The following is a 20339-nucleotide window of genomic DNA, read 5'->3' on the forward strand; positions in this document are numbered from 1 at the left end:
TTCAAATCATTCAAACCGCATCTTATATACTGCATCGCATATGTGACTGCAAAAATGAGGTGCAGTGCGGTTATGATTTTGGCTAAACTTTAAACCGCACTGCACCACACCGCACCGCACATGTGATCGCAAAAATAAGGTGCAGTGCAGTTATAGTTTTAGATAAACCGTACCGCAAAATGTGGTGCTAAAAATAACCTAAAACCGCACTATACTGCACCGCTAACACCCTAATAGCTCTTACTAGGCTACTAGCCGTTTGATACAAGTTTCATTCGAAATTTTGCAAAGTTCTGTATAAACTGTTTCCACCCAGGGCTTGCTCGAGTACTCCTTGAGTGACTTTTAGGCGAGCCCTCGAGAAGATGCCCATTAGCCTTCGTTTGACCACTCATGTCATCCGCATATTATTATTAATCGAACTTGTTCCGCTTGACCCTTAACTCGACCCTGCTCAAGCAAGCTTGTCGTCTCTTGTATCAAGTTTCGAAATCAAATTTATGTTTGACAATTGGCACTCCTAGTCGCCCATCTGAACCAACACAGGTCTAGATCAAGCAGGGCCTAATGCCCACTAAAGCAACCCACTAAAAAAAAGATGTTTAATTAAAAAATTCTCTTTATTTCTTTTATTCTTTTTCAAGGCAAATTTAGTTACACATCTTACAATCTACATTATATAAATATATATATATATATATATATATATATATGTATCAATTTATCGTATTTCTATTTTTTAGAAAACTTTTTTTATGGAATTTTTTTAGATAATTTTTTTTTTTTTTGGGAGAATATTTCTTAGATAACTTTTGAAAACCCAATAAAGATTGTTTAATTATTATTTTTTTTTGTTTAATATTTTTGCTATAAACATTGTTACAAACTTACAATATTGTAAATTTATTTTATTTATATTCATATCATTTAATAATTTTTTTTGACATCAATATATAGTCCGACCGACGGTTGAATCTAGTCTGCCGACTATAAAACCAAAAACTATTCCCATTTCGAGTGGTTTATCTAATCCAATCATTGAAACAATGCTATCATGATATACTTAAATAGTCTGTGCAGTACGTGATCGTGGGCGGTCGAACGGCAATGAGTTGGTACTATCTTACCACTATCTGATCTTCATCAATACTCTTACTCTTACCCCATAAAACCTTATATAAGTCAAACGCCAACTGCTCCAATATCTCTAGAAGAGCACAGTTGTGCATGTTCAGCTATCAATCTGTGAGACATGTCCAAAGACTTTTTGCGCAGCCACACTAGCAAGATCCACTAACTCACCAAGCACAAAAAGAAGTGCATAATGTTGTCAGCAACTCAGCATACAATATTGGACAAATATGCATCTGTTGCTCACTGGGGCAGTGTGGTTAGATGCGTGCATCTGTGTATTTTTGAGGCAATGCTTATCACGTTTAAGACCTTAGTACCATTATGAGTCTAATTATTATAATTTGATATTAATCAAGACAACACAAATTTACGTAAATTTTACTGGGGGTAGTTATTTAATCAATAAATTTTTTCATTTGTAATTATGACATTTTGACTTTGATAAAAATTCACGTGATATATGATTTTTTCATTTGGTGCAACTATGACTTCTACGGTTCACATTTTATTCTCTAGGATATGATTTCATATGGAATGATACGTTTTTCATGTAGAAGACACCAATTACAACAATAATTATATATACCATATCCGCTATTTCGATACAGTTCCATCCAAAAATTTTGTCCTCGTCACATTGATGGCCATAACTACTTGATTTGAAGTCATTATCCTCTCATTCATAGCAGCCATATTTTGGGCAGTTGGTATGTCCTTTTCACCACCTGACTTTGATCCAGCTGGATGATCCTGGTTCTTAGCTGCCTAAGTTAGCCCATAGTCATACAAATACAATATTATAATTCCAAATATTTTTCCAACAAACTTCTTTAACCAAATGAAGCATAACAACTACAATAATAAAATATTGTGTTATTCCATGAATGTCCCAAATGAAACAAAAAATTTTGAACTGACGTTTCAAGCACTTTTTTCCCTTTGTGCATGATAGCATTTCTAGGGACAATTTTTTATTTTTTATTTTTACAATTATTCACATGGCATATTCTGATTGGAGCAATATTACTTTCATCTAGATTCACCATTAATACTATTTTTATTATGCACTAATTACAATATGTCATGTTAATAGTTGTGAAAGATAATGTACCCCTAGACTTATTAGTAGGCCTATTAGGATCAAAAATCAATGCGTACCTTCCTAAGCACATTGCCTTGTACTAAATGAAGGAGCCTATAATTGCAACTAGAACCGCACTTAGGGGGAAATTACACTTTACCACCCTAAACTATACATCATATTACACTTTGCACCCTAAACTATTCGGATGCACGTTTTGCACCCTAAACTATCACATTTGTTACACTTTGCACCACAATGTTAATTTTACTGTTAAGTTAAACAGAAATTAATAACATGTGACTTGCATGTGATTTTTGTTTAGGTGGCAAATAGTTTAAAGACAAAAATACCATCTTCACAAACAATTAAAACAAATTCTCTCTCTCACGTGAGTAATATCTCCTCCTCCCCCAAATCAAAATCCCCAACAGCTCTCACGCATGGCCAACAGACCTTCCCCTCTCTCTCGGCCAACAGCTCTTCCCTCTTTCTAGGCCTGCAGCTTTCATTGTTCAGTTGCTTCTCTCCCCAAATCTTGCTAAACATCTATTGGAGAATATTAAATATTTTTTTGAAGGGGGCGATAATCCATTATCATAGTCATTGCTACATTTGAAGACACATGATGAGTTTGAAAGGTAAGAGCTTATGAGAAGTTTATAGAAGCAAAGCACTCCCATATTGAAATCCATCATGAAATCTAATGATTGAATATTTTCTTCTCCGTTAGCAAAAGACAATAATCCATCATATATATCAAATTCCAAGGACTTATTATTAAATTTATTTTCTTCTCTGTTAGCCAAAGAAAATAATCCGATCTTACATATCAAATTCCAAAGACTTATTATTTAATTTGTAGTCAACAGACAACAGTCCACGGATAGTCATGAATCTTTGGTGTCATAACTGCGTGAGAGCTGTTGGGGATTTAGGGTTAGATAGATTTTGATTTGGGGGAGAAGGAGATGCTACACATGTGAGAGTGTTTTGTTTTAATTGTCTGTGAAGAGGGTATTTTTGTCTTTAAACTATGTGCCACCCAAGCAAAAATCACATGCCAATCACATGCTATTAATTTCCGTCTAACTTAATGGTAAAACTAACATTGGGGTGCAAAGTGTAACAAATGTGATAGTTTAGGGTGCAAAATGTGCATTTAAATAGTTTATGGTGCAAAGTGTAATCTAGTGTATAGTTTAGGGTGGTAATGTGTAATTTTCCCCCGCACTTAGTGGACTAAAAGTAGTCACAAACATGGGTCCCTTTGCCTTCATTATTAGTCCTTGAATGTGAATGGTGAATCCTGAAGTTACAACGCCCTGTTTAAAATTTCACTTGTGAGTAAAAATGCAATTCTTTGATCTCATGTATATATCCCAAAATAAAAAATTAAAATAAAAAAAAATAAAAAAGAGAGAGAGTAAAACTTATCTATAATTTAAAAAATATGTAACTCTCATACTAAGTATAATTTGAACCTATATATATATATATATATAATTATAAATATTTTTAATTATACCATGCATATACACGGATTATACACTAGTAAATATTTAAATAATGAAGATGCACTTCGTGGGTGCTCCTTTAAATTCAAGCCATATATAACACTGGAAGTGCAAAAACAAAATTATTACATGTGATACAATAATAGTAGTATGTTTGTGCGATTGACTAATTAAGAGTTTTATGTAAAAATATATATTTTACAGATTATCGAAAGTATCATAATGATTAATGAGCCACCTGTAATTATAAATTAACCACTCTACTGCACACACATAACATTTGAGCCACTTGATGCAGTAACAGTATATAGTTGCAAGTTTTATTATATTAAAATATAAAACTGTGATGGTGTGGATGCCACCACATGATGCCCATTCAGATGGATTTTTAGGGGAAAAAAAAGGTTGGTTTTGAAATTTTGTATCGAAAATCATGAGCTTTGAAAAATGAAGAAGCTGGCACTTTTTCTTTTTTTTTTTTTTTAAGGAAAAAAAAAAGAAAAAAAAGAAAAAGAAATGAACCCCTTCTTATTTTAAAATAATTCTGAAGATAAAAATTGGTTTACATTTCACCAAGGATGAGTTCAGGATCTGATTACATCATGATAAGGTGTAAGGCACCCAAACACGTAGAGACGCTGCCAAAATTTGAATTTAGGAAGGCAACTTTGCTTTTGATTGTTAGCAACAGCTCTAGCCTCCAGTGCTGCTTAATTGCTAAAGGATATTTTTTATTTGTGTTTTTGATGTGTGCGCCTGCTCCTTGGTAAAGACAAAATTATTTTGTTTAAAAATTTTTAAAGGGCTAGTTTGTTTGTTTTTTGTGAAATTGGTTAATTGAGCTTAATTGTTTTTAGTTTTACTATTGATAATTTTTGTTGTTGGATTAATTTTTTTGGGATTGTATATTTTGTTTTAGATTTTAGATATATAAATTTTTTTATGGTCTTTTAAAAGGAGAAAAATGCTAAAGTTACAATTTTTTTACTAATTACTAATGTAGTAAGTGGTTATTAGTAAGTAAAAAAGTAATGTAAGTGGTGAGCCTAAATGCAAACCAATAAGAATTTACTACCTCGACAATTTGTAAAAACATTTGTGGCTATAACATTATGTTAGGTTCTAAAAACTTAGGTATTTATGTATTTAGAACTCTAATGTGTATTGTTGGCAAATCATGATCAAAACAATGTGTTTAGAACTGTTTTAGTCTTGCTCAAAGTTGTGTATTTTATGTAAAGTTGGAATCGAGCTCATGCAAAAAGAATTATGCATTTCGGCCTAGCTCGATCGATCGAAGCTTAGGCTCGATCGATCGAATCTCGGGCAGAATGTTTTTTTTTTCTGCAGATTTCCAACTCAGCCCTAGTTGTTTAAAACGTTTTAGGGTTTTCTAATTTGTCCTAAGTATAAAAGGCAAACCCTAGCCACGTTTTAGTGTTGCTTATATTGCTGTTTGTATAAATCTCTAGTGAGATTTAGAGGAGTTTTTCTTTACATAAACTTAGGGTTTTCAAGGAGAATATATTTTCTACACCTTGATGATCAACTCGGTTGCTGCCATTAAAGCTTAAAGAAAACACAAGCGGGTGTGCTTGTATCTAGTGGTGAATCCAAGAAAGAAGGAGTCTGTGGATTCGGAGCTTGCACGTGGTCGTGTCAGTAAGTTCTACTGGTTGGTAGCAATAAGAAGTCAAGCGTGGGGGCTTGTAAGTCTTATTGTATGAACTTCAATTCTTTCAAGATAGTGGATTCAGGTTTACCTTGAGGATAGCTAGGTTAAATCCTACCTAGGTTTTTACCGGTTTGGTTTCCTGAGTAATCATATCATTGTCTTATTTATCTTTCCGCTACTTTGCATGATATGATTGTTTTGATTGTGATAACCTAGATTTGTTAATTTGGACTAAGTAACAACTTGGCTAATTAGCTAGGTTAATCCAATTGTGTTTTTAAGGGGTCTAAAAACTAACACATTACTCTTAAAAGAATCAATGATATTGTTAAGTGGAGGTTAAGTATAATTTTATGGAACAAAATTGCTACAATTGGTACCTATGTATATAATAATAATATATTTTTCAAAAACAAAATCAAGGGCTGGGGTGGGTGGAGGGGATTGCCCCCCAGTGTCTAGGTCTCCCTCCATCCCTGCGCACTCGCCTGATATGTCTATCAGTATCTACTAAGTAAGAACGTGTTATTTGATGTTTCATTAATTACTTAATCAACACTTTATTATTTGAATTTATTTCATCAACACTTAAGTGGTAGTTTTTATGGTATGGTGGCTTAAAACCAAATCACATGTCATACTAGAAATAATAAACCATATGAAGAATTAAGTAAATTGAACAATAACTATAACTAATAAAACAATAACAATTACATTACAAGGACCATGCCTAAAGTTAACTCCTTTAAGATGTTACTTGGATGGTGCTTGTTTTTAGACCCCTTAAAACACAACCAAATTAATCTAGTTATTTAGCCAAGTGATTACTTAGTCAAATTATTAGATCTAGGTTAACTCAAATATATCATATCAATGTAAAGTGTGGAAAATAAAGAACACAAAGATATGATGACCCAGGAAACCAAATCGGTAAAAACCTGGGGAGGATTTAACTTAGCTATCCTCAAGGTAAACCGAATTCACTATGAAAGAATTGAAGTTTACACAACAGCGACTTAGACCACTAACATCCTATTGCTACATCGAGTAGGAAACTTACTACCATGACCACGTGACAGTTCCGAGTCCACGGACTACTTCTTTCTTGAATTCCTAGCAAGCACAAGCACACCCGCTTGTGTATCTTTAAGCTCTTGAATGCAGCAACTGAATGATCACCAAGTTCTTAACATAATCTTGAATCTTGGAAACCCTAAGTATGTGTGAAGGCAAATACCTCTTGATCTCACAAAATATTCTCACACACAGCATAAGGAGCCACCTAAAACGTGGCTAGAGTTTTCCCTTTTATACTTAAGACAAAACATAAAACCCTACACGTCAAACGGGCTTAGGCTGAGTTGGAAAATTCTGTAGAAAACAATCTGCACGACTTTCGATCGGTCGAGTCTAATTCTTGATCGATCGAGCCAAGCAAATTTAACCAATAAATTCTGCAAAACACTCGATTTCAACTTTACACATAAACACACTTTGAGCAAGTCTAAAACAAGACTAAAACCTGTTTTGATCATAGTTTGCCAACATTACAAAATGAAGTTCTAATACATTAGTTTCTAATAACTTAGGACCTAACAAACTCCCCCTTTGACAATCTGTGACAAAACACAAACTTAACAAAAAACTCAAAGTTTACAAAAAACAACCTATAATAACAAATATTGCCCATTACAACAAATTCAACCTAACTACTATCTATCAGTTGCAAGTATAGACAGCTGCACGACTGAATCAACCTGTATATTTCTTGAAACACTAAACAAACGCATAAACGCATGTGTGGAAAATACAATTAAATCAAAAATAAATTCTTGATAACACACAACACAAAATAAAGACATATATCATGAATAACTCATAAATATAAATCAATAAACAATGTGAAACAAGAAACATAAACAAAACAAAGTATCTCCCCCTAACATGAATAGCCCAAACAAAATAAAGAATACATCATGAGCCAAAAAATGTAAATACATGATGAAGCGCCTAGATACAATCTAATAGCTCCACAAGCTCCACAAAATACAAAAATCTCCTCCTAACTACAAAAACCCTCTACAAATATACTCCCCATTTTTGTGACGAAATGCCAAAGGACAATCAGAGTCCATCATCAAAAGGAGGTGGTGGAGGTGATCGTCTAAAATGCACCAGCTCTGCTCGTAAAGCACAGATCTCATCAAGCAGGTCCACCAAAAGCTAACCATGAGCTGCCTGAACGATCATGACAGTCTCCAACATACGTCGAATGTCTAAATCATTCGAAGTAGATGGTGGAGGAACAACAGCAGTAAGATTAACAAACGCCTCAGTCGAAGTATCACCAGTAGAAGTGCGAGAAGGGGGTGCGACACCGGAAGGCTCAACCCCAGGACGTTTAGAGCTTACTCTCAACTGAGCAACCCTCTACCTAAGAAAGGTGGCACCTATGGGAGCGATAATGTGAACGGGCTCAGACGTGGGGAAATCCTTTAACCCTAAATGTAACAAAATCCTATGGATAAAGACGAGAAAGAAAAGAGCATGAGCAGTAGAAGAACTTCTATAAACCTCAGTCACAGAACAAAGAAACAGATGAGAAAAACTAATAGGAGCATCAGTAAGAAGGGCGTACAAAAATGCACAACGCTCCAAAGGAATGGTGTGCAGATGAGAGATAGGCCACAAGGAATGACAAGCAATCCTAAAGAAGAGATAATGAGTCTCAGTGAGCTCAGCAGTAGTGATTCGAGGATCAAAACCCCACTGGATAGAAAACCCAATGATGTAAGATATAACGTCATCAAGAGGTGGAGACTCATCATAGGGATAGACAGGATGCTGGATCACAAGTACCCTAAGAGCATCAGCCACTACCGAAGGAGTAATGGTGTACTCTTCACCTCGTATCCAACTATTTACTAAAGTGTTGGAATCATAGACGTGGATAGAGAGATTCGAATAGAACTCTCTAATCAGGGTAGCTGGAGGTGGATGATCAAAATCCAACAATGGTAGCCAACCCCTACACTCAAAATTAGCCCTAATGGCAGGATCAAGCTCATCTAACAAAACCTTTCTCTTAGCCCAAATGTGTCTCTTAAGGCTTAGCTTTTCAAAAGCCTCTTGGTGTTTCTCACTCAGGAAAATGCTCACTCTCAAAGGAAGGAGAAGATGAAGAGGAAGCTTTCCTATTGGCTCTAGTCTTCTTAGACATAGTGCTAAGGATAGGAAGGAAACACAAAAAAAAAAAAAAAAAAAAAAAAAAAAAAAAAGAGAAAAACCATGGGCAGACTGCAAGTTAGCACAAAAAAAATATGGAAATAACAATCTATATGATGCATGAACAGTATAATGTCATGATGCATGGTCTAATGCAGTGAAAATAAGTTCAATTGAAGTTTAAAATCACAAAATTGGCTTGAGCATAGAGTTTATAACAAAAACCTCAAAAAATGAAAAACCACTTGTTCAAGTGATCATTACACAAGATAGATAACACAATATAATGATCAAATGAGTCAATTTAACTAGCCAATTTCATCAAATTACACCAATAAGCATATCCACAATTTTCATGCATTTCCTTCTGTCGATTTCATAATTGTCCCATTGATGGCTAGAAATTCTTGATTTGAAGTAGTAATCCTTCCATTCATTGTAGCCATATTTTGGGCAGTTGGTACTACCTCTTCGCCGCCTGACTTCAATCCTAGTTGATCCTGGCTCTTGCCCCATAAAACTAGATATATGCCAGCAACAATGATTGTTGCTCCAATAACGCTAAAAATAGTTCAGAAGCCTAAGTTAGACCATAGTCATACAACGTTTACTATTTCATATATTTTTCCAGCAATTTTCTTTAACCAAATGAAGCATATCAGCTACAATAATTAAATATTGTGTTATTCGATGAATGCCCCAAATTTTTTCTCTACAGTAATGCTAGGTATAACACTTTTTTTGCAACTATTAACATGGCATATTGTGATTTGAGTAACATTCCAAACACTTATTTTTTCTCAATGCATAATAGTAATGCTAGGAACAACTTTAATTAACATAGTATATTGTGATTGGTTCAACATTACTTTTATCTAGATTCACCATTGATACCACAATTACTATACACTAATCACAATAAATCATGTAAATAGTTGTGAAAAATATTGTGCCTCTAGACTTATTAGTAGCCCTAATAGGATAGCTAGAAAAATCAATGCGCACCTTCCTAAGCACATTGCCTCGTACAGAATGAAGGAGCCTATAATTGCAACTAGAACTGTGCTTAGTGGACTAAAAGCAGTCACAAAAACAGGTCCTTTGTCCTTCATTACCAATCCTTGAATGTAAATAGGGAACGCTGAAGTTACTATGCCCTGCGTAAAATTTCACTTGTGAGTATAAATGCAAGTCTTAGACATAGCTAGCCTCAGATTATTTTTTTAAGAGTACAACAAAAGAAAATGTAAAGTTTCTCACAGCGAATACAATAGCAAAGAGCTTAATATCTAAGCGTATTGACCAGGCCATGAGGTTCCCCCATTCCATTGCAAGGGCCACCATGGTACTTTCCAATGTGCCCATCAAACATATCAAAACTGTTAGGGAAAGCTCTGTTGGGTAGGATTCCAGCGTAATTGCCTAAAAATCAACAATTATATCTCATCACTAATTAAGTCTAACTAAAACATTTTTGGAATGCTAAGAGCTTATAGTTCAATTGGCACTTTTTTATATTTCTAATAGAGAAGTATATAGTTCAATCTCCATTCATCCATTGTCGTAACTATCAAATTATAAAGTCAAAAGGAAAAAAAAAAAATTTAAAATGAGATTCGGTATCATACTCTAATTTTAGTGATTATTTAAATAAATAAATAAAAGATAGAGTTTTCATCTAAATTTATGTATAAAACCATCCATACGTGTTGAATGACTCATTAAATAAGTCATGTGATTTAAAGTGCAATGACTATCTTTTGAAGCGTCTGCGTAATGGATTGGAGAAATGTTCCTTTAAACTGGTTTGGAAGTAAACTCTAAAAAAAAAAATCATAACAATTTTGGTGACGACAATAATGTTTTAGATGTTAACAAAGGTTATGTAACAAAACTTGCATGAAAGATGGTTGCAAATTTTGTGTTTGAGTTGTTGCTGGTTTATGGAGTTTCAAGTTGCAGAAAGGGTTCATTTATGGAGGAAATTGTTGTAGAAGAATTTCTGAGGTTTTGGAACAACTAGGATGAAAAGATAAGTGCGACATTTGCTGAGATTGAATAGAGTGTCTAGGTTATGAAGGTTTTGTATGTTCTAATTAGGTACAGAGTCAGGACTTGAAGTTAGGGGGTGGTTCTGCTGCTGGTTGCATGTAGTGGCTCCAACCTTCAACTCTAGTGCTTAACTGCTGAGATTTTTTTTGGCTGCTTGCATCTACTGCTGGGTAAGGACAAAATTATTTTATTTAAAAATTTTTGGTTAAAAATAGGTTGGGCTTAATTTTTGGGTAAAGGTTGGGTTGTTTGTTTTTGGTAAAAATAGGTTGGTTGGGCTTAATTTTTTTTAGCTTTATTGTTAGTAATTTTTGTTGTTGTGCTAATTTTTTTGGACTTGTATATTTTGTTTTAGATTTTAAATTTATAAATTTTTTATGGCCTTTAAAAGGAGGAAAATGCTAAAACTATAAACGTTTTTACAAATTGCTAATGTGGTGAGTTATTTTTAGTAAATAAAAAAAATGATGTGAATGGTGAGCTCAGATGCAAACCAATAAGAGTAATTGCTATCTCAACATTTTGTAAAAATGTTGTATAAAAGTTTATGACTATAGTATTCACTTAAAATGATCAATGATATTGTTAAGGAAGGCAAATAGGGGCAGCTCCACTTGGAGCCCTGGGGGTTCAAATGAACCCCCTACACTGAAACCAAAATATATATGTATATATATATATATATATAATATGTTTTACTTTTTTTTGGTTTTGACCTGTAAAATAAAATTTTGAACAGCCTGATCCTAGATTTTTTTTTTTAAGCCTAATTGAAATAAGTTTGAATATGATTCTCTTAACAATATCTTGGTCTTTTTAAACACACACACACAAAACAAAAAAAAAAAAAAAAACAAAAAAAAAAAAAACAAACAAAAAAAAACAAAACAAAAACAAGAACAAAAAAACAAAAAACAAAAACCAATTTGATATAAAATCTGGAAAAAAAAAAAAAAAAAAAAAAGTCTAACAACAAAAGTAGAAATTTGTTAATCTTAAACCTTAGAAAAAACTCATTTAGATCTTAATAAATTTGAAATAAAATCAATCAAATGGGAGATCAATTGATAAATGATTGTTTGATTGTATACATTGAAAGAGATGTAACTCGTAAGATTGATAATAAAGATATCATGTAACAATTTCAAAATATGAAACATCATAAAAAGCAATTGTAAAATTTTATATATATCAGGTTTTTTTTTTTTTTTTTTTTTTTTTTTGGGATTGTGATATATTCAAATTCTCTTTTATTTAAAATTTTATATAATTTATGTTTCTTATTGACCCCTTAAAAAATAATCCTAAAACCGCCACTGAGAGTAAAGTGTAGTTTTATAAAACAAAATTGCTAAAATTAATAACTATGTTATACTTCAATTCTTTCTCCCCAAGTCCATGACTCCCTCCGTCCTTGGTTCTAATTGATTGTGACGTTTTCTTTTAGTGGATTTTCTTTGAGGTTTGATTCCTCGGAGTGATTTTTCTTTTGAATAGTTACTTTATTAGTTTTCCACGCGGTTATCAATTTTTTTTTTTTTTTACTACTTTCATTATTGTTGTTTTAGATTTGGTGTGTTAATAATAAAACTATGATTGAATTCCTGTGTTGGAATATCTGTTTGGAAGTTGAAACATCATACATAAGTGTTAATTTGTGGTTTAAATAAATTTTCCAGTGACCACTAGCCTGATCTACTTGTTCGTGCGTGTGCTCATTTTAAACTGAAATTGCAAATTAAATTAAGCCGATTAGACTCTTACTTGAAGAATAACGAAACCAGACCAGCTGACAGAACCTGCTAGCATCATGAGAGCACCCTTGATGACATCGTGCTTATTTGCTGCACTAGTAGATTCTTGATGGTCATTTCCATTTGTCCATGGCAGATTCAACATAGGTCCTTTAACCAGTGTCATAAGCATGGCCCCCCCAACCGTGACTATGGTCCCCAATACCTTTGCCTGGCCACGCCAACTCCTAATATTTACTTTCTCAAGACTACAAAAGCATTCACAAATATATTTAATACATCATGTATGCATGAACAAACGTGAATGGGACTAAAGAGAATTACCCTAAAATCCAAGCCATTGAAAATGCAAACGCAGGTATAACATTGTCTATGGCTCTTGAAAAAGCTGCTGTAGTATACTTCATCCCAGTGTAGAGCAAGTTCTGGCATATTACAATCCTGAGTAAGAGAAAATGAAAGCTTAAGTGTGATCCAAATTACCAAAAATAAAAATTTAAAAAGTTTTGTTTGAAGCTTAAGACCAAAAGCTTAGTTATTGTGATGAGCCAGATTCTTACCCCAATAAGGCGAGCAACACAATCTTGGCAAAGACAGAGTAGGTCAACTTTGGCCGTCTATTCCTGTTAAGAGTATTAAATTAAAGTGATTAGCTTTTTTATCTCACTCAACACGTAACACTGAAGAAAAGAGTTGAAACACATGTAAACAATAATGAGAAGGTAGGAGATGGAGACCTATCCAAGACAATAGCAAAAGGAGCAATGACAGCAGTGGCAATGGCATACCGGTAGACTATGAATACATGTGGACTCATCCCCTTGTTTAGTGCAAACTTACTGATAATGGACAGCCCTGCATAGCCAACTTGCACTGAAATTACTGCCAGAAATGGTTTCACCTTGTTATAAAATTGATTCTTGGACTCCATAGACATGTTAAGCTAAATTTCTCTCAAATGAAGCATGGAGTTCACTATATTTATATACACAGCATTGTTTTTTCGCGAACCACATTTGTATTATATCTCAAACGGACCATTGAGGCTCTTTTAATATATATATATATATATATATATATATATATATATATGTATGTATGTATGTATGTATGTATATGTGTGTGTAAATAAAACTCTAATCAACCCAGTATATGTTTGATGTGGAACTCATAACACATTCACACAACATACGCACACTTAATCAATATCCAATTAATCTTGGACATCACAATGATTGTGATACCACAAATTGGGTTGTCTGAATGTGTGTTGAGTCTCACATCGAGTATTTATTATATAAATTTTGGGTTTATAAGATATTGCAAGGAACCGTAATTGCGACCAAACTAGTCATTTTGGAGTATAATATAGATGTGGCTAGTGTTTTTTCTCGAACTATTACAAATGGTTTCGAAGCCAACCTAATAACCACATGTTAGTTTAAAGACATTACCCCACAAAATGGGCCTTGTCTACAACGTCAAGAATTTAAGTGGAGTTAAAAATCAATTACAACACGTCTACCTTTATAACTTGTTTGGGAGAAGAGAATAAGAGGAATGGAAGGTAAGGAAAACAACTTTTAAAGAATATTCTTTTCATGGAGAGAAAAAATAAAATAAAACTTTTTTTTTTCATTTCTTTCTATCATAAGTCCATTTTTTAATCTCTCCAAAAGAGGAGAAAGAAATTGAAATGAATTAAAAATGTTTTATGAATTCTTACTAAAGTTCTTATAATACTTTTTTTTCACTCTTAAATGCACGGCTATTTATTTTTTCCTGGAGAAATGGCATATAATAATAATGCTATTTTAAAATTATTTTTTTCTATTCAGATCCCAAACATGAATATATTTACATGCAATTCATTTCCTTTTTCTTCTAAAAAAATCACTTCCTTTCAAACATTTGAACAAAAGAGAGATAAATATTTAAGTATTTTATGTTTATTTACATTTTTTTTTCTACTTTAACCGTATCATTTCATTCTCTATAAACTTCCAAGGTTAAGACTCTTAAGCCTCCACTATAAACCAGCTGTCTTTTCCCTATAGAATGTTAAGCACTATCATAGCTGACTAAGGAGATGGGGACTCAGTGCACTAAGAAAACGTGTCCACAATGCAGGGTTTTGGTTGGGTTTAATTAATTTAAGGATGGAAATTTTTTATTTGACTTTATAATTTTTAAACTTTGCCATTAAGAGTTTGATCCATCAATGGCCACAAATAAGGTAGGAGAGAGTATTAATTTTTAAACTTTTTAATTTTTAGAAGCTCCATTAAAATGCGAACCAATAGCATACAAGGCGAAGCACATAGAAAAAACAAGAAGAAGAAGAAGAACAAAAAAGAAAGAGAGGAGGAGGCCAAAATCGAAACCCTAAACCAAAAATCGAAACAAACAATTTAAAAAACTTATTGTTAGTCAGCATTATGAAAGTGTCTTGAGTGAGATTGATAGTTGGAGAGAGAGAGGGAGGGACCCAAGGAAGGGTGACGACACTACTAGGTGAGATTGGCAGTGCTGATGATGAAGGACTGGGCTTCGTCAACGCCAGTGGGTAGGATTAGAGGTAGAGAGGGTGTGAACAACTGGGAGTCGCAAATTGGGTTAGGGCGTGAACAACTGGGTTAGGGTGTTCGAACAACTAGCGACAGAGAGTGGAATTGAGGGGAATTTTTTTTTTTTTTTTTTTTCATTTATATTGGGACCTGTAGCCACATTTACAAAAACGTAGCTATAGACATGCTTTAAGCCGCATTTCTTTAGAAACGCGGCTTTAGGTTGCCTATGGCCGCATTTTAAAAACGCAACTATAAACCCTTTATAAATAAATAAATAAAAACTTTTGTTCATTTTATAGCCGCGATTGAAACATGCGGCTACAAACAACACTATAGCCACGTTTCTTAAAAACGTAGCTTCAGGTGTACCTATGGCCGCGTTTATCAAACGCAGCTACAGGAAATCTTAAAAAAAAAAAAAAAATCGATTGGACATATAGCCGTGTTTTTTAAACGCGGCTATTAGGTTCTAAGGAATTAGGAACTAATATATTAGAACTTCATTTTGTAATGTTGGCAAACTATGATCAAAACGCTTTAGTCTTGTTTAGACTTGCTCAAAGTATATGTTTTTGTGTAAAGTTGGAATCGAGTTACTGTAGGAATTTGCTGTATAAATTTGCCTGGCTCAATCGATCGAAAGTCGTGCAGATTTTTTTTTCTGCAGAATTTCCAACTCAGCCCAAGCCCGTTTGACGTGTACAGTTTTATGTTTTGTCTTAAGTATAAAAGGGTAAATCCTAGCCACATTTTGAGGTTGCTCTTTATGCTGTGTGTGTGAATCTTTTGTGAGATCTAAAGGGGTTGCCTTCACACATACTTAGGATTTCCAAGATTCAAGATTATGTCAAGAACTTGGTGATCAATTTAGTTGCAGATCCAAGAGCTTAAGGATACACAAGCGGGAGTGCTTGTACTTGCTGGAAATCCAAGAAATAAGTAAGCCGTGGACTCGGAACTATCATGGGGTTGTGGTAGTAAGTTTCCTACTCAAGGTAGCAATAAGATGTTAGTGGTCCAAGTCGCTACTGTGTAAACTTCAATTCTTTCATAATGGATTCAATTTTACTTTGAAGATAGTTAGGCTAAATCCTTCTCAGATTTTTACCGGTTTAGTTTTCCTGGGTTATTATATTGTTATGTTCTTTATTTTTTGCACTTGTCAATGATATGGTTTATATGTGTTAACCTAGATCTGCATAATTTACCTAAGTTAATCACTTGGCTAAATAACTAGGTTAATCCGGTTGTGTTTAAGGGGTCTAAAAACGTATAAGTGGTATCAGAGTAGGTTACTCTCTTGTTGTAGATCTTTTGATCTAAGAGCTAATCCTTGACCCCCGTTGTCATGGATTCTTGGAAGATCTTACTGCTTATATGTCATCTTGTCTACTTGTTGTTTTTGTCTCTTGTTGCTTTTGTTAAATCTTTCCTTGAGCATCTTGGTATAATTACATGTGATGATAATTATGTGTGTCATACTACTTTAACCGCCTTAAAGGCACGTGATTCTTGTCTTTGGTATTTGGATAGTGGTTGTTACAGGCATATGACAGGAAATAAAGCTTTGTTCAAGACACTCTTTGAAGGAAAGATTGGGATAGTCACGTTTGGAGATGGAAGCAAATCTGTGATCAGAGGCATCGGAACTGTGGACATTCCAAGGTTGCTGGTATTTCAAGATGTTTGGTGTGTAGATTGGTTGAAGGCCAACTTACTCAGTATTAGTTAGATTTGTGATAATGGTCTGAATATTCTCTTCACTAAGTATGAATGTGAGATACTTGATGGAGGAGGTGACTATATGTGTATTGGTGTGAGGATAGCTGACAATTGTTATGGTATAACACCGAGCATATTCAACAAGTGTTTTAGTGCAAAGATCAATCAAGTTGACTTATGGCATCAACGTTTGGGACATGCTAGTCACAAGCAATTAGAGAAGATTTCCAAGTGTGATGCAGTTATTGGTTTGCCCAAGTTCGATAAGATAGATAAGTGCATATGTGGACCATGTCAAATGAGTAAATAAGTAAAGTCCAAGCATCCATCTGTAATTGAAGTTCAAACTTCCAAACCTCTTGAGTTGTTGCACATTGATCTCATGGGTCCTGCTAGAGTTCAGAGTTTAGGTGGAAAGAAGTATATTCTAGTTGTTGTGGATGATTTTACTAGATATATATGGGTTGTGCTTTTAAAAGATAAAGCAGAGGCTCCTGAGAAGATGATACATTTATGCAAGAAATTGTAAGTTGAGAAAGGTACTATGATAGCCAGAATCAGAAGTGATCATGGAAGAGAATTTGAAAACACAAAGCTGGCTACCTTTTGCAATGATCAAGGCACGCATCAAGAGTTCTCATCACCCAAGACACCACAACAAAATGGAATAGTGGAACGGAAGAATAGGGTTGTTCAAGAGATGGCACGTGTCATGCCACACAATAAAAAGATGCCCAAATCCTTCTGGGGAGAAGTAGTTAACACTGCTTGCCATACACACAACTAAGTGTATTTCAGACCTAATTCCAAGTAAACTCCCTATGAACTCTGGAGAGGAAAGAAGCCTGTGGTCAAATATTTCAGGATATTTGGCAGTGATTGTTACATTCTACGTGTTAGAGAGAACCTAGGAAAGTTTGACTCAAAGAGTGACAAGGGATACTTTCTAGGACACTCTTCCACTAGTAAAGCATATAGAGTGTACAATCTGAGAACCAAAACAGTGATGGAATCTTCCAATGTTGTGATCAATGATGAATTAAGTTCTAAAAGTCTTTCAGAAAACAGTTCTCCAGTTCAAGAAAAGAATAAGGAAGTTGATGATTCACTTCCTGCTGATTACGTGGGGAAGCATAGTAAGAAAGAGCTGTTGTTGTTGAATGATACAATTTCAATACCATCAAGTTCAGAACCATCCACACTGGTTCATGAAACTCAACAAGAACAAAGTGAGCTTAGTCCTTCATCTGAACAGAAAGGTACCTCTACATCTCTGATCACTTTTAGAGTTAAGTTGAATCATCCTACCACAAATATATTGGGCAGTCTAAATGATAACATGAGACTGAGATCAAAAGCCATGAATGTAATTATTCACTCATGCTATCTATCCCAATTTGAACTGAAAAAGGTGGATGGAGCACTTTAAGATGCTGATTGGGTTAATTCCATGCAAGAAGAACTTCACCAATTTGTTCAGAATGATGTGTGGAAACTTGTTCCTAAACCAAAGGGAGTAAATGTAATTAAAACAAAGTGGATTTTTAAGAAAAAGTCAGATGAACATGGTACAGTTATTAGAAATAAATCAAGACTTGTTGCTCAAGGGTACACACAAGTGGAAGGGATTGATTTTGATGAGACCTTTGCATCGGTAGCTAGACTGGAATCCATTAGGATACTTTTGGCCATAGCAAGTCATCTGAATTTCAAGTTATATCAAATGGATGTCAAGAGTACTTTCTTGAATGGGATGTTACAAGAAGAGATATATGTTGAACAACCGAAGGGTTTTGTTGATCCTTATAGACCAGATGATGTTTACAAATTGAAGAGAACTCTTTATGGTTTGAAACAAGCTCTTAGGGCTTGGTATGATAGATTGACTACATATCTCACTGAGCATGGATTCAAAAGGGGATTTGCAGATACTACTCTCTTCATAAGAAAGGATAAGGATTATTTTGTTGTAACTCAAATTTATGTTGATGATATTATTTTTGGTGCTACTAATGATTCTCTTGCTCAATCTTTTGCAGATAAAATGAAGTCCATGTTTGAAATAAGTATGGTTGGTGAACTAACTTATTTGTTGGGATTGCAAGTAAAGTAAACAGACTCGGGAATTTATATCAACCAAGCAAAGTATGCAAGAAATCTAGTCAAGAGATTTGGACTTAATAAGGCTGCCCTTGCTAGAACACCAATGGCTGCAAATGCAAAATTAACCAATGATCCATTAGGTGAGTCTGTTAATGTTACATTATATAGAAGCATGATTGGATGTCTTTTGTATTTGACTACAAGTCGGCCTGATATTGCTTTTAGTGTGGGTGTATGTTCTAGATTTCAGTCTAATCCTAAGGTTTCACATTTGAATGTTATTAAAAGAATCATAAAATATGTTGGTGGAACTTGTGATTATGGATTTTTTTATAGCAAAAAGTCTAATCTGCCTCTTATTGGATATTTTTATTCTAATTGGGCCGGTAATGCCGATGATAGAAAAAGCACCACTGGTGGGTGTTTTTATGTTGAAGCCAATCTTGTTGCTTGGATAAGTAAAAAACAAAATTATGTGTCTTTGTATAATGCAGAGGCAGAATATATTGCTGCTGAAAGTTGTTGTTCATAGCTTTTTTGGATGAAAAAGCTTTTAAGTGATTATGGAATATCACAAGATACCATGGTTGTTTATTGTAATAATTCTAGTGCTATCGATATCTCTAAAAACCCTATTCAACACTCTAAGACTAAGCACATAGAGATTATATATCACTTTATTAGGGATCTTGTTGAAAGAAAGATTGTGTCTCTAGAGTATATCCCTACTAAACGTCAGAATGCTGACATCTTCACCAAACATCTTGATAGAAGTAAGTTTGAGACACTTCGTTAAGTAATTGGTGTGATTCTGTGTCCCTAATCATCTTTGGCTTTCATAGTCCTTGTGCTTCATCGCTCTACTCTTTGTGACCATTCTTCTTTGTTGCTTTTGTTTTCCCTTTTTTTTTTTTTCTAGGATTTGCATTGCATAACATTCATGCATTTCATTCTAGGATTGTTTTTGTTATTTTTTTTTAAATAAAAAAAGGAGGAAAAAGGAAAGCAAAATGTGTTTTGCATTTTTTTTTTTGGATTTGAAATCAAGGTTGGCCAATTTATTTTTACATAACATATTTATGTACTTTGTTTAGTTTGGATGAGCTTATTTATTGCACTTTACTAGTTGAAGCCTTGTAATGCATGTTGTGTGGGAAAGATATTTATAGTTTTTTATCACATTTTCTTGATCTTGAAGTCACATGCCTTTAATTGTCGAACTTGATCTTATTGAGAAATGTATAAATAACCATCTCACCACTGTTTACTAGCCAATCATGAACACCTTAGTACATATCGTAAGATTTTGTGCTCGAGAAAGTATAGCACATGCACAAAAAGATCACAAGGTGTAGCCTCGGTTTAAATGCTAAAATTAGTGTGTACATTATTGAGCTTTAATAACTTCACAATTTAATAAAATTGGTGTGTACATTATCCCGGCTAATTTAATAAGTTTCTGATCAAATAAAATTGATGTGTACAATATGAGGCAAATCAAGAAAC

At 33.9% G+C, this 20339-nt stretch overlaps 1 protein-coding gene across 2 annotated transcripts; it reads right to left on the reverse strand.

Moving 5' to 3' along the window:
- Positions 1 to 8818: 8818 nt before the first annotated feature.
- Positions 8819 to 13438, reverse strand: LOC126697433 (WAT1-related protein At2g39510-like). Of its 2 annotated transcripts, none has more exons than XM_050394432.1 (7): positions 13227 to 13438; positions 12999 to 13061; positions 12763 to 12879; positions 12449 to 12686; positions 9893 to 10054; positions 9638 to 9789; positions 8819 to 9193 (listed from the first exon to the last, which is right to left on the reverse strand). In XM_050394432.1, the coding sequence occupies exons 1-7, from the start codon at positions 13373 to 13375 to the stop codon at positions 8986 to 8988; spliced, it is 1089 nt and encodes a 362-aa protein (XP_050250389.1). In that variant the 5' UTR covers positions 13376 to 13438; the 3' UTR covers positions 8819 to 8985. The 2 variants fall into 2 exon arrangements, with proteins under 2 accessions (XP_050250389.1, XP_050250388.1); XM_050394431.1 differs by having other exon boundaries at positions 13176 to 13438.
- Between the last annotated feature and the right edge of the window lie 6901 nt (positions 13439 to 20339).

The sequence above is a fragment of the Quercus robur genome, chromosome 8, assembly GCF_932294415.1.
Source record: "Quercus robur chromosome 8, dhQueRobu3.1, whole genome shotgun sequence".
Classification (NCBI taxonomy): Eukaryota; Viridiplantae; Streptophyta; class Magnoliopsida; order Fagales; family Fagaceae; genus Quercus; species Quercus robur.

What these genes read in the sequence shown, in the direction of transcription:
- LOC126697433 (XM_050394431.1), bottom strand. Translation starts at nt 13,375, where the DNA reads ATGTCTATGGAGTCCAAGAATCAATTTTATAACAAGGTGAAACCATTT. An exon ending in GTGTTGCTCGCCTTATTGGG is followed by an intron (nt 12,880 to 12,998) that starts GTAAGAATCTGG and finishes TCTCTTACTCAG; the next exon opens with GATTGTAATATGCCAGAACT. An exon ending in TCAATGGCTTGGATTTTAGG is followed by an intron (nt 12,687 to 12,762) that starts GTAATTCTCTTT and finishes ATGCTTTTGTAG; the next exon opens with TCTTGAGAAAGTAAATATTA.